At 50.5% G+C, this 13700-nt stretch overlaps 1 protein-coding gene across 1 annotated transcript in view; it reads right to left on the reverse strand.

The window, feature by feature from the left end:
• The window catches only part of KIAA1522 (KIAA1522 ortholog), a 41575-nt gene extending 28236 nt beyond the window's left edge, over window positions 1-13339 (reverse strand). Inside the window, exon 1 of the mRNA XM_036745539.1 lies at window positions 12984-13339. Within this exon, the coding sequence (XP_036601434.1) occupies window positions 12984-13233 (250 nt within the window). The 5' untranslated portion in view covers window positions 13234-13339. The remainder of the gene's footprint in view (window positions 1-12983) is intronic.
• Window positions 13340-13700: the final 361 nt, after the last annotated feature.

Genomic DNA, 13700 nt, shown 5'->3' on the forward strand with positions numbered 1-13700 from the left:
TCTCTCAAAGGAAAGTACAGAAAACCACATTCCCTGCACCCAGACTGGAACAAACAACCTTGGGTAAGTTCCTTTCCAGCTGTAGGCCTCAGTTTCCCTTTTCTGTAAACAGAGGGGGTTGGGACCTGATAGTCTCAAAGAGCCCTTCGAGTCTTTGAATTTACATAGTTTATGAATCCAAAGGACCAGAGGAAATGGGGCAACAGCTTCCTGTGCCCCCTCACCCATAATCCTCCCCATAGGGTGTTCTGCCCAGGAAATAGCCCAGAGATTTCCACCTGACCAGGCAGCTCCCCAGTGGGAGGGGATGTGAGGAGAGGGTGAGGCTGTACCTCCTCCCCCTATCTATCTCTCTGATGTCCTCTCCCACACACACACACACACACACACACATATCAATCCCAGTTCATGTTACAGTTCTCCCAGCACTGAGGAACTAGAGGGAGAAGCCAGGAATCCTGTTGCCCAGCCTCAGGGGACCCTCCCCCACCCCTGGGCTTGAAACACAACCTTTCAGGCAGATCCCAGCACAGACTGGGGCCCAGGCTGTTCCAGCTGGGTGACTGAATTGAAAAGGGGGGGATAGATAAGGGAGGGGCCTAGACCCTTGGCAGTGGGGGGAGGGTGCCCCAGAGAACCAGTCAGATGGCTGATATGGTCAGATGGAGTCAGCCCTGAGCCTGGAGCCTTCAGTTTCTGTCTCCAGCTCCCTCCTTTTGTCTCTCTCCCTCCCTCCAGTCAACTTTCTGCCCTCTGGGGTCTGCAGGGTGGGACAGAAGAACAAGTGTGAGTGTATGTCAGCCACTGTGTAAAACAGTGTAAGGCTGTGTCTGTACATAACTCAGTGTCTGTATATGACAATGTGAGTCTGTGTGACTGTCTAGCTGTGCTGATATGTGTAATTGTGAGCCCATGTAAGTGTGAACCAGTGCTCTGCACACAGTGGGTAATTACCGTATGCTGAAGTAAGTGTGTGTCTGCATCTACATCTGCAAATCTATGCCAGCATGTGTCTAACCATAACAAGAGTGATTGTGGACATCTGTGTAACTATATGTCCATTCATACATATGCATATATATGCCATGTGTAACTATGTGCCCGGGCGTGTGAATATAGATCCAAATCTTCTATAATTATGTGCCCAGATGGAGATGGGCACAATTACACAAGACATATCAGTATGTCCTTGGTCCTGTCAGTGTAACTGTGTCAGGAGGTATAATTCACGTGTGACTGAGTGATTTAGGACTATGTGTCACTATGTAGCCATCCCTGGGTAAACATGTATCCATCCCTGTCCTGTTTTGGGAACTGTGGCCATGTGTGGGATCCACGGCAGCATTTATAGGCATGTTGTGTAACTCTGTGTCCATATGTACACACTCATGTGTAAGCATGTATCGCTGCCCCGTCTGGTAACTTTCTCAAAGGCTATGTGGCTGTCTCAAGATGTACCGTAGAGGCGCATTCATACATGTCCTTTGCATGTAGCCGTGTGCATGTGTGAAGGTACATGTGTGAGCATGCAGCTGTGTCCCATGTACATGGCCAGGGGGTAGGGAGAGGCACCCCAAGGCTCCGGACGCACGGCCCCACCATTCCCCCACCCCCCCCGGGATCCGGCCGCGCGGAGCAGCCCCTGGCCCCTTCCCATCCCCCTCCCCTCAGCGCCCCCGCCCCCGCCCCCGCCTACCTGTTCCCTGCCTCCCCCGGCGGCGGCCGAAATGCCAGAAGCTGCGGGTCCGGCTGCTGGGGGGCTTCCTCTTGTGGTGGGAGTTCCCCATGGCGCGCAGGGTCCCTGGGGGGCGGGGGCGGGGATGGGGATGGGAGTGGGCGGGGGAGGGGGCGCGCTACATGGCGCGGGGCTGGCGCGCGCTCAGGCCCCCGCGCGCTCCGGCAGCTCCGGCCGCCGCCGTCTCTGCAGCCAATGGGCACGCCCGGGAGGGGCGGGGCCTCGGAGGGGAGGCGAGGGGCGGGGCGCGCTCCCGTATGCGGGCTCTCCCCCGCCCCTACTGGGACGCCTACCTCTGGCCCTCCTCCCAAAGCTAGGCAAGCCTGGAGGCTCCTGGGAAGAGGAGGCGGCCACGGTCTGTGCTAGGCAGAGCCTGGGAACCAGCACCCTCCTATCCGGTTGGGGAAATGAGACATAGACAGGATGCAGATCCTTGGTTTTCTCATCTGCAAAATGGGGATGATGTGCACTCACGCCTTCACAGGAATTCATGAATCAGATTTAGCGCTGAAAGAGACCTCACAGGGAATAAGTGGAAGAGTTGGGATTTGAACCCAAGTCCTCTGACTTTTAATCCCAGTCTTGCTTCCATAGCACCATAGTTTTAATGAAGAAGGTACAGAAATGGGAGCTAAAACTGGTGTTATTATTACTATCTGGATGACCTTGAGCAAGTCATTCCCTCTGCACAGGCCTCAGTTTCCCCACATATAAAGTAAGTGTGTCAGGTTATATGATCTCTAAGGCCTCTTATCAGCTCAAACATTCTCTGTTTCTATGATCAGCAAGCAAGTCTGACCCCATTTTACAGAGAGAAATACCGAGGTCTGGAAAGATGCCTAGTATCATGCCTAAGGTCCTACAGGTGTTAAGGAAAAGAGTTAGGATTCAACTATGGGTCTTCTGACTAAGATCAGCATTCTTTCCATTACACACGCTGATTTGACTGACTTCATGGAACGAGGCTCTCTACCCCCAGACTGTCTCCAGCTTCTCTCAGCACCCTCCCCCCACTCCCCAATAGATCTGGAGTCAGAAATCCTAAAATCTAATAATTACTACTCGTGACTTTGGGCAAGTTCCTTCCCCTCTATGGGCCTGAGCTTCCCCATCTGTAAACTGGCAGGTGGGTTAAAGGATCTCAAAGATTCTTTCCAATTCTAAATTCCTATGATCCTATAGCATCTCGATGAGGACCCTAGAAGGGAGTAATACCTCAGTTTTCATATGTGACCAGGGAGCTAGAGAGCTAGGAAATGGCTCGAGGAGGAGGGAAGTGTCAACAGCTCAGAGGAAGAAGATACTCAAGTCAATCTATCTCAAGAGGAGAGGACTGCTCTAAGGTGCTTGCAGATCCCTGTGGAAAGGGTGAAGGGTTATTGGTGATTGTTGCCATCTAGTCAGGCTGGGAACCTGGAAGACACTAAAATGCCAGGAGAAAGGAGGACCACACTGCTGCCTAAAGACTTTTACTCCATTCGAGTGTAAGCTCCTTGAGGGCAGGGACTATCTTCTGCCTCTTTTGTGTCCCCACAGCAGGCACTTAATAAATGCTCATTGACTGACTGTGGATGTTAATGGGCTCCACTTTAAGCAAACCTAGCATATGAAAACTCCAATGACACAGACACTTTTCTCCTCCCCAATTTCAATCTTCAGTCCTCCCTTTTCCTGCCTTTGTTAGTGTGTGTCAGGGTGGGCTCGAAGAAATTCCCAAAAGAGAAAAACTTCACCGGGGGGAAGAGGTAGTGAGTGTCTTGATCCCTTGCCCCTCATCCCCAGGATGGGGTTGGGCACAAAGGAGGCACTCAGCACAAATCCATTGATTGACAAACAGCTCGTTTTTCAATCTTTCCATCTACAGAAATAAAGCTAGCACATAAAATAAGGAGAAACCAAAGGATTGTACCAGAGTGGAATAGGCTGCCCTAAGAATCAGTCATCACAGTATTCAGAGCTGACCGGAAGAGACCTTAGAGCTCACCTAGCCCAACCCCCACATTTTACAGATAAGGAAGCTGAAACCTTGCCCCAAGGTCACCCAAGGAACAGGACAGAAGAGTGGAAGGAACCCAGTCCTCAGCACTCTCATCCTTGTACTGAACTGACTGTGCAAAAGCAGAGATACTATGGAAGGGATGCTGGGGATTCAGATAGGCTGTGGATTAGATGACCTCTGAGGTCGGGATTCAAAAACTTTTCAGGAGTCCATCTCTTCTATAAAGTGGGGTTTCTGTGTCTTCACAGAGTGAGACAGACAATTTGCCCAGGGATAAACAAAGATTCTCGTCCTTCTCTGATGGGAGTGTTTGCCTTCCCTATCCCAGGTGGGCACCCACCGAAGCCAAGATACCATGTGGGTGTTGGCAGCATTTCTCACCCCCACATGCTCTTTCACATGGGGTTTACTCAGCATGTGACCAGAGCAGCTGAGATGGCTTTGTGCTGGGATGGGGGGCCCTCTAGGGAGGCTCTCTCCCTAAACCTAGTCCAGGTATGCACAGGATGTCTGACACTGCCTGGGTACCCCGCCTCCCACCCCCAGATAATAGGTGGCCACTCCCATAAGGCACTGGTTTGGCCAGTGGTTGCCATTATCCCAGACCCTGGGAGAGGGAAGAGTTGGGGGCCCAAGGTGGCAGACTCCAACCTTCATTTGCCTACCACGATCGGCTCCATGCCCACCACCATCCTTTGCCGAAATCAGACAAATACAGCCCCAGTCCCTGGCCCCTATTCTTCTCCTCCCTAACTATAGCATCTTCTCAGGAAGAGATAATGAGTTCGATCCCTTGAGTGAGAAGTCTTCCCCCATTAGAATGTAATTTCCTTGAGGGCAGGAGCTGTCTCATTTTGCTTTTATTTGTACCTTAGCACAGTGTCCGGCACATAAGTACTTCATAAATGCTTGTTGTCTTGATGAGATTTTTCTAGTAACCGAGAAGCTAGAAATGGCCAAGTCTGGCACTTTCCACACACCCTCCCCAACCTCCAGAACAACAATTGTCCTCTCCCCTCCATCTCCTCCCCTTCCCCTACTGTCCCCACTCTAGGGCAGGTCCCCAATATCCCCCTCACACATTCTGGAGTTACCTCCCACTATTAACCATAACTGCCTTCTCCTCCATGCCCCAGAGCCCTCCTTTTCCCCAGATCCCAGAGCTTCAAGTCCTAATCCCTATGTTCTAGAGCAGTAATTTAGAAAATGTTAGAGCTAGAAGAAACTTTAATGAAAGATCTGGTCCAACCCCTTCGTGTTCAGATAGGGAAATTGAGGCACAGATAGGTTGTGAATTGGCCACATAGCTAATTAGGTGCCAAAACCCCAAAAAGGTCAATGACCTATATGATCCTAAGAGCTCTTCCCATTATACCTCATTGCCCCCCATGTGAACAATAATCACCTCTTTTCTCATTTTCCAGACCTGTAACTTAATTTTAACCTTACTTCATTTCTGGGCAACAACTACCCACCAGGACCTCTCCAGCTAGACTAACTTCCCCCAACCTCCAACCCTCCCCCACCCCACAAACATGCAATGCCCACTCACGAACAAACACTATATGTACACACATCTGGCTCCGGATTACTTCCAGCTGTTTTGGGGAGCCACCTCACCCTGTTCTGATCTCATAGCACTTTACACTCTTGATGTCCTCTTCAAGTTCTAATATATAATCTGTGCATCTCTCTGTGAGATCCTCAATCCCCAAGTAGACTGAGTGTTCCCTGAGGCCAGGAGCTAAGCCTTTGCCTTCTTAATCTCCCCCATAATGCCAAAGGATCTGACACACAAGAAGGGCTTAATAAATGTTTGAATGGGCATGGGCAAAGGGCTTTGAAAGCCCTTCCTGAGCAAATACATTTCTCTGTGTTCCTTACACAGTGTCCTCCCTCTCCCCCTTCCCCCACACTCAAGACTAGGGGAAATTATAATACTAATAAAAACTCTTCACTAGTATGAAAAGGATTACAAAGGTTGCAGGCAGTGTAGAACAGTATAAAAAAGCACTGACTCTGGAATCCAAAGTCCTGGTTTCACATCCTATGTCTAATGTGATCTTGAACATTTCTCTCAGATTCCTTGAGCCTCAGTTTCTTCATCTGTAAAATGAGGGAGTTGGAGCAGAGGACCTCTAAGGTTTCTTCCACATCTAGATCTATGTGACCATGAATTTTGGTTTTCCCCAAAATACCCACAATGAGGTAGGGAATGAGAGCAATATTCCCATTTTACAGAAAAGGAAATTGAGTTTTGGGGGAGCAAAGTGACTTGAGCACAGCCACTCAGCTTATAAAGGACAAAATAACTTCAACAAAAACCCATGCTTCCCTACTCCAAGTCAAGGGTTCTTCCCACTGCTCTGCATTCCTCCTGGTCTCTCTGCCCATTAAGTTTGAAGCCTATCTCTCATTCCAGTGGAAAAGAGGTCAGGAACCCCAGAGTTCAAGGGTCTGGACCCTTGAACCCAAGAGACTGAGCTGAAAATATCTTCAGTCAGGAGTTAAGGGGAGTGGGAGGTCAGGGGGGAAGGTCATTGGCCTTCTTCTATCTCAGGATGGGGAACCCTCTCAAATGGACTCAGCCAGGAGTCCCCCAGGCAAGCACTCTCCACCACTCAAGGAAACACTCCCTCTCCGGTGAGTTAGGCTCCTCTTCCCCCAAACATGTCTCACCTGCTCTGGGAAGTGGCCCTCAGCCTCCTCTCATCTGACCCCACTTTTCATTCCAACCACCCTCCATCCCATCTCTCTTTGTCTCTGTCTTATACCCATAGACTAGATGGGTCTTCCATCAGGCTAGGAGACCCCCTCAGCATGCCAACTACATTGCCAGTGGCCTCACAGGATAACTGACCTTACAGTATTTAGAATGAAAGGGGGCTTTTACAAACCTTCCAACCTTCCATTTTATAGGTTAGGATACTGAGTCATACAGTTAGTAAGCACACAGCCAGGACAGAAAGTCCATGTGTGCTAATCCCAGGTCCTAACTGTACACACAGAATTTCTTCAGTAATTTTACAGGGACAAAGCAAAACCACAATCATTATCCCAGGATATTAAAAACAAGCAGGGCCAGCATCAGACCTCACTCCACAAAAATAAATGAGTGAATGAATGAAACTACAGATTGGGAAACTGAGGCCCACAAGGCAGTGACTTGCCAAAGGTCACCCAGCTAGAAGAAGCAAAGCTAGGATTTAAACCCTCATCCTCTGACCCTAAGGCTTGGGCTCTTCCCGTTAGACCATGCTGATGTTTAATAATGATAATGAATCCTAATTCTGGGTATGCCATGGGAGATTTCTCTCAGAAACAGATTATTATGCTACACTCAGCTAAAACCTAAATTGTTGTGATTGTTCACATAGTATAGTGGGTAAATCAGTAGGCTTGGAGTCGACTTTACCGACGTTCAAACCCCACTTCCAACACTTGCTAGCTGAGTGACCCTGGATAGGTTCCTTACCTGCAACATTCAATTCATTCAATTCAATAAACACTTAGTAAGCACCTACTATGCGCCAGTCATTGCCCCAGGAGTTGGGGACTTAACTCACAGCATAGTTGTGAGGATAAAATGAAATAATGTCAGTTATGTGTTTGGAAAACCTTAAAGAGCAATGTAAAGATCAGTTACTAATGTTGATTCTGCTATTGTTATATGTTAATCAAGCCACAAGCATTAAGGACCTACTATGTGCCAGACACAGTGCTAAATCCTGAGGACACAAATAGGGGGGCAGGGACAGGCTAAGATGGGAGACCACTGGCAAACAACTTGCTAACAATAAACAAGATGGGTACAGGATAAATTGGAGATAATCTTGGAGGGAAGGTACTGGAATTTAGGACTAGAAAGGCTTCCAGAAGGTTTCCTTATTTCTTACATTTCTGTTTTTGTTTTGTTTGTTTGTTTTCACTTTTGATTTCAACTGTTTCCCTAACAAAGAGCACCATAGTACAGTAAGTAGATAGAGAACCAGAAAGGGTTCAAGTTCTGATCTCTGACACATGTTGTCTATGTGGCCCTGGACAAGTCACTTCTGAGTTCTCTAGGATTCTAAATTGCAGAGAAGGCATATGTTGCCATTAGTAGAAGGAGTTCTCTATATCAGTGAAATCATAAATCCAGTCCCTATCTCTATCCTGGCAAAGAAGCACCCAATCCCATAGCAGGAAGGAACCTCCCAGGGTGGGAAGTGACTCCAAGGCCTCCTGGGCAGGAGGGCAGCAGCAAGAGGAGATTCTGCTAGTACCTTCATCAAGAAGTAGCTAGAGGTCATGCCTCACTCACACATAGAAAAACTGAGCCCCAGAAATGATCAGTGACTTTCCCAAGGTCACACTGTTGTTTCCCTGTGGAACAGTGCCTGAAGTATAATATCTGACATTTCTATAGCACTTAAAAGTTTCCTCCCAAAAGTTGTTTTCAAATATATCACTTCATTTGATCCTCACAACAGTCCTATGAAATACACACTATGGGTAGGATCAGATATTTTAGAAGCATCAAGGTCCTTCCCCTGACTCAGTTCTCTTCCTGTCCATCCTGCACTAAGTTGTCAAACTAATCTTCCCGAAGTACAAGTCTGACCATATCACTCCAACCCTATTTAATAACCTGCAGTGGCTCCCTATCACCCCCAGTATCAAATATGAAATCCTCTTTTTGGCATTTAAAGCCCTTCACAACCTGGCCCCCTCCTTCCTTCTTACACCTTACTCTCCTTCATATCCACTACAACCCAGCTGCGCTGGTCCCCTTACTGCTCCTAACACAAGACACTCTGTCTCCCAAATCCAGGCATATTCACTGGCTACCCCCAAGCCTGGAATTCTCTCCCTTCTCATCTCTGTGTTTCCTGGCTTCCTTGGTTTCCTTCAAGTCTCAGCTGGAATCTCACCTCCTATAAGAAGCCTTTCCTAGTCCCCCATTAATGCCTTCTCCTGCCTCTATATTATCTCCAATTTATCCTTCTATATCTTGTTTGCTAGGTGATAAAGTGGATAGAGGGCCAGCCCTGGAGTCAGGAAGACCCGAGTTCAAATCTGGCCTCAGACATTTACTAGCTGTGAGACCCTGGGCAAGTCGCTTAAGCCTGTTTGCCTCACTTTCCTCATCTGTAAAATGAGCTGGAGAAGGAAATGGCAAACCGCTCCAATATCTTTGCCAAGAAAACCCCAAATGGGGTCACAAATATTCGGACAAGACTGAACAACAACATCTTGCTCACACACAGTTGTTCCCTCAGACTGTGAGCTCCTTGAGAGTCCGGGCTTTGCTTGGCCTTTCTTTTTTATCCCCAGTGCTTAGCATAGTGCCAGGCACCTAGTAGGCACTTAATAAATATTCGTTGATTTGATCTGACCTAGACAAAGTCCTTTCATTTCACAGATGAAATAAATGAGATAAAGAGAAGTAAAGTCACTGTCTAGGGTCGTACAAGTTGTAACTAGAAGAGCCAGGATTTTAATTCAGGCTTACTCCAAATACTTTCCATTGTGTCTCAGTACCACCTAAAAGTATCATCACCCTCATTTTCCAGAAAAAGAAAGTGAGGCTAAGAAAGATGAAGTGCCCCAAAACAATACAATTTCAAAGTGCCAGTGATGGGATTTGAATCGAGGTTTTGCAGACTTCCTGAGGCCAGCATTTCTCTCTCAAGTCTTCTCTTAGCCCCAGGGCTCTTTAAACAATGAATCTTGTGACCTCCCACTCTGGACCAGAAAATCTTAGCACCCTCCCTGTGTAGCCTAATTAGACACCTTGGGTAAATTGCTTCCCCTCCATAAAATAAAGTAGTTGGGCTCAAAGATCTCTAAGATCATCTGTGACTGCCCATAATTCTAAGTGCCCTAGGCTGGGGGAGGGTCAAGAAACCTAAGTTTGAGTCCTATTCAGCTCTGCCACTCACCAGCAGCGTGACCTTGAGCCCAAGGTCACTGTGGTTTTTTGAACCTTGGTTTTCCCATCTGTAAAATGAGGGTGTTGAATGAGATGGCCTCTAAAGGCAAATTGGATGCTCTTTGTATTGAGGAGGAAAGAGGCCTGGACTGATGGAGAATCAGAAGGCTTAAAGTGAAGTTCCTGACACTATGACTTTGCCCTCTCTGGGACTCACTTTGCCCATCTGTGAAATGAGGGAGTTAAACTTAATGATCTCTAATGTCCCACCATCTCCAAAATTTTATATTTTCTCTCTGAGAGGCAGCATAGCATAAGTAGGTAGAGAACTGCCCTTGAAGCCAAGAAGAGATGGGTTCAAGTCCTAGATGTGACACAGACTGTGTGACCTTAGACAAGTCACTCAGCTTCTCCATACCTGAGGCAACTCTCTCAAGATTATAAATTGCAGAAAAGTCTTTCATTACCTGGGAGTTCTCTAAAATCTAAACCAATGAAATCATGGATCCAGCCCCTAATCCTGTCCTATGATTCTATGACTCATAGGTCAGATTGGAATGTGACCCACCCCCCCCCCATCCTCTACACAACCCCTGCTATACTCTATTGAGCACACATACACACCTCTCTCAGATTAGTCTCCCAAAAAGGATTACCCTCCCCCTTTCCCTAGGGCTCACCCTCCCCTGTACACCGGCCATTGCCAACAGGGATTAAAGCAGTCAGATCAATTTCTTGGTTTCTTTTCAGAAAGAGAAGAGGAGGAGAAGTAGGGCTGGACAAGAGCGAAGGAAACAATTCGAATAATGAGAGGCTGGAGGGAAAGAGGGTGACTCTCCTTCCCATCCCCGCCCAGGCACTACCAAAGCCTGGGGGCAGACAGGCCCACACGTGGGTGAGGGCCCTTACCTGACCTGCATGCTGGAAGCCTAAACACCTCAGGCACAAGAGCAGGTGGGGGGATGGCTAAACCACCGGCCAGGTATGAGATCCTAATGGGGTTAACTAGCCCATCACCCAGCCTCGGGGCTGCTTTGCCCAGATTTGTCCATTCCATGACTATCTCCAGAATAGGAGGGCCCATCCTATACACCCACATGACCTTGGACAAGTCCTTTATCTTCTGGACAGCTTTGCAAAAGGAGGAGATTAGATTAGAGACTCTCTAAGGTCCTTTGAGCTCCAAATGCCCTAGCAACACCACTGTACCCAAAGACTGGCCATTCTGGGTGGTCAGGTCTCAGGATCTAGTCATAGGCCATCCTGCTGTGATTTCTGTCCCATTTCCCTTTGGATGGGTGGGGAGGTGACTATGGGTTGGCACTGAGGAGATGACTAGGGACAGACCCTGCTCGGGAAGTGGGGGGTGGGCAGAATGGGGGGGAAGGAGAAAGGGAAGGGGGGAGGGGAAGGGGAAGGGGGAGGGAGAGAGAGAGAGAGAGAGAGACAGAGAGACACAGAGAGAGAGAGAGAGAGAGAGAGAGAGATACGAGTGTACTGTTCAGTATATTTTGAGACCAATCTCTCTTCCAGCCCTTGTCCCTCACTGCTCTAGCTGAATGTCTTCAGGCAGGCTAAGGCAGAACTAAGGCAATGATCCAAAAAGACCACAGCCAGGCCGGATACAATCACACAAGAAGCTTTTTTTCTCCTATCCCTGCCCTCCTCTTCCTGCCCCCCAAACCTCTTCCTTCTAATTCTCTCCTCCCTCCTTCCCTCCCAGGGCTGATTAAAGGACACTCCAGTGGGTAAACACAGCACCCACCATTTCCTGAAACATAGGCAGGTGGCTGCTGTGGGCAGGATGGTGGTTAGATGCTGGGGGACAGGGAGCCCCTGGGGCCTAAAAAGGTCCCCACCTCCTCCCAGACTTGGAAGAAAAGCTGAGAGGCAGCCCCCCCTTTTCCTCCAGGTCTGGAACGGAGCTGAGGGAACAGGCCCAACTCAGGTGATACAGGGAGAAATGGGATAAGGATCTAATGGCCTGGGTCTAATCAGCCAAGCAGGGCCACCCAAGACCAGGGTATGGTGTAAAGACTCTGCAGAGTTATAGGCAATGTGTTGTTGTGGAAAGAGTGCTGGGCTTTAAGTCAAAAGCCCTGAGTTCAAGATCTAATGCTGAAACATACTAGCTATGACCTTGGACAAGTTATTTAATCTCTCTGGGGGTCTCTTGTTCATCTCTAAAAGGGCTAGTCAACGAACCCCTTGTCTCACAGGGCTGTCATAAGGAAATCACCGGTTAACCTTAAAGCTCTATAGAAATTGGAGCTGTTATTATTATCCCATGATCCAGGAGAAGCCTGCAACTAAAATCCACAAAGCCAAGTTCTCTTCCTACCTCCATCCCCCACAAAGAAGCATACCTACCTGCCCTGCTGTGGGGGGTGGGGGGGGGAAGTTCACTACCTCTCTATTCATGCTTCCTTACCCCAAGTCAACATTGTTGAAGAAGATGAAAGTAGTGAATTGTCACTGAAACAGGGAAGGGGGCCCAGATGAAAACCTCACCTGGGACATTAGTAACATTTCTATCATTGACGAGATGGTGGTAAGACAAAGACAAAACTAGAAAGAAAAAAAAACAGAGAAAGCAAGCAAAGGAGGCCCTCGTGAACCCTCTCTTCCCCACCACCCATAGCAAGAGGCACCCTGGACAGGGCCAAGTCAGGAAGCCGGAGAGATAGGTGGTCGGCTCCCCCCTTAGAGAAGTCACCCAGGATCCATGACAAACTTGGTTGCCAATCCCTTATTGCCCTAGTTCGGGCAGGGCAGGGCAAAGCTAAACAGAGCCTGACAAGCCTCTCTACCCTGGGGCTGCCCAGGGCAGCTGGGCCCCAGGCGCCTATGACCCCCTGACTCAGCAAAGTTCCTACAGTTGCGGTTGACCCAGCAAAGCCCCTACACCCTACTTGCTGTGCTCCAGGGGAGCAAAACGCAGGATCTGGCCCCTTGCACCGAGGGAAGTCTGGGGGAGCACAAGAGTTCCCCCCTCCCAGCCGTTCCCCCCAAAGCCAGACTACATAGCCTCTGCAAATCTGGAGATCCCCTACCCAGAAGTAGGGGGTGGGGTCGGAGTGGGGGGACCGCCCCCCTTTGCTGAGGTAGTGCCCCGGAAGTCCTGAGAGGGACTCCTTGGCTCTGCCCCACCTTTCCTACCAACCTTTCTGAATACACCCCCCACTCCGCGACCCAGGTCACCCTCGCCGCTCCCTGGGCACTGCCCGACGGCTCAGGAAACGGGGCGCCTCCCTTCCCCCCGCCCCCCTCCGGCGGCGGCCCAGCGCTGCCCAGCCCTGCCCAGCTCAGGTGAGCGGAGCGCCAGCCTGCCTTACCTCTGCCCTTGCCTCTGCCCTTCCTGGCCTTTTCCTCGGACTTCTTGCCCTTGGGGGGCGGCTCAGCGCCCTCCCCACCCTGCGGCCCCTTCTTCTTTCTCCGCTTGCCGCGAAGCCAGCTGAAAGCGCGGCGCAGGCCACCCCGGGACTTCTTCTTGCGGGGGACACCGGCCTGGCCCTGGCCCTGACCCTGGCCCTGGCCGCTCGGCTCCTCGGCCGCAGGTGCGGCTGAGGCAGCGCGGGCCGCCATGAGCCGCGTGCGGGGCGGGCGGGCAGCCTCAGGCCCCCGGGGACGGCGCGGCGCCCATGCGGGGCTGAACGCCGGGGTTCCCTCCCTGGGCAACCGGCACCGCCGCGCAAAGGGAGAGCGAGGAGCCGAGGAAAAGTTTGAGCGGCTCCCTGGGGCCGAGCGGAGCGGGACAGGAGGGGCCGGCGGGGTTGGGCTGGGCTGGGCTGGGCTAGGCTAGGCTGGGGCGGAGAGAAGCACGGAGAGAAGGGAGAGGCGGGCCGGGAGGTGGGGAACGGGAGGGAGCGTACTGACTCCCAACCGGCTCCCCGCTCCCCGCACCCCCCTCCCCTCTCCTCTGCCCGCCCGACCCAGCCCGGCCCGGCTCGGCCCTGCCCCTCACCCCGCCCTCCCGGACCAGCAGAGGGGAGCGCACCGCTCCGCGCCTTCTCCCCGCTGGGGAGTTGGGGGTGGGGTAAGGGAGGCCAGGT

Source organism: Trichosurus vulpecula, chromosome 2, assembly GCF_011100635.1.
Source record: "Trichosurus vulpecula isolate mTriVul1 chromosome 2, mTriVul1.pri, whole genome shotgun sequence".
NCBI lineage: Eukaryota > Metazoa > Chordata > Mammalia > Diprotodontia > Phalangeridae > Trichosurus > Trichosurus vulpecula.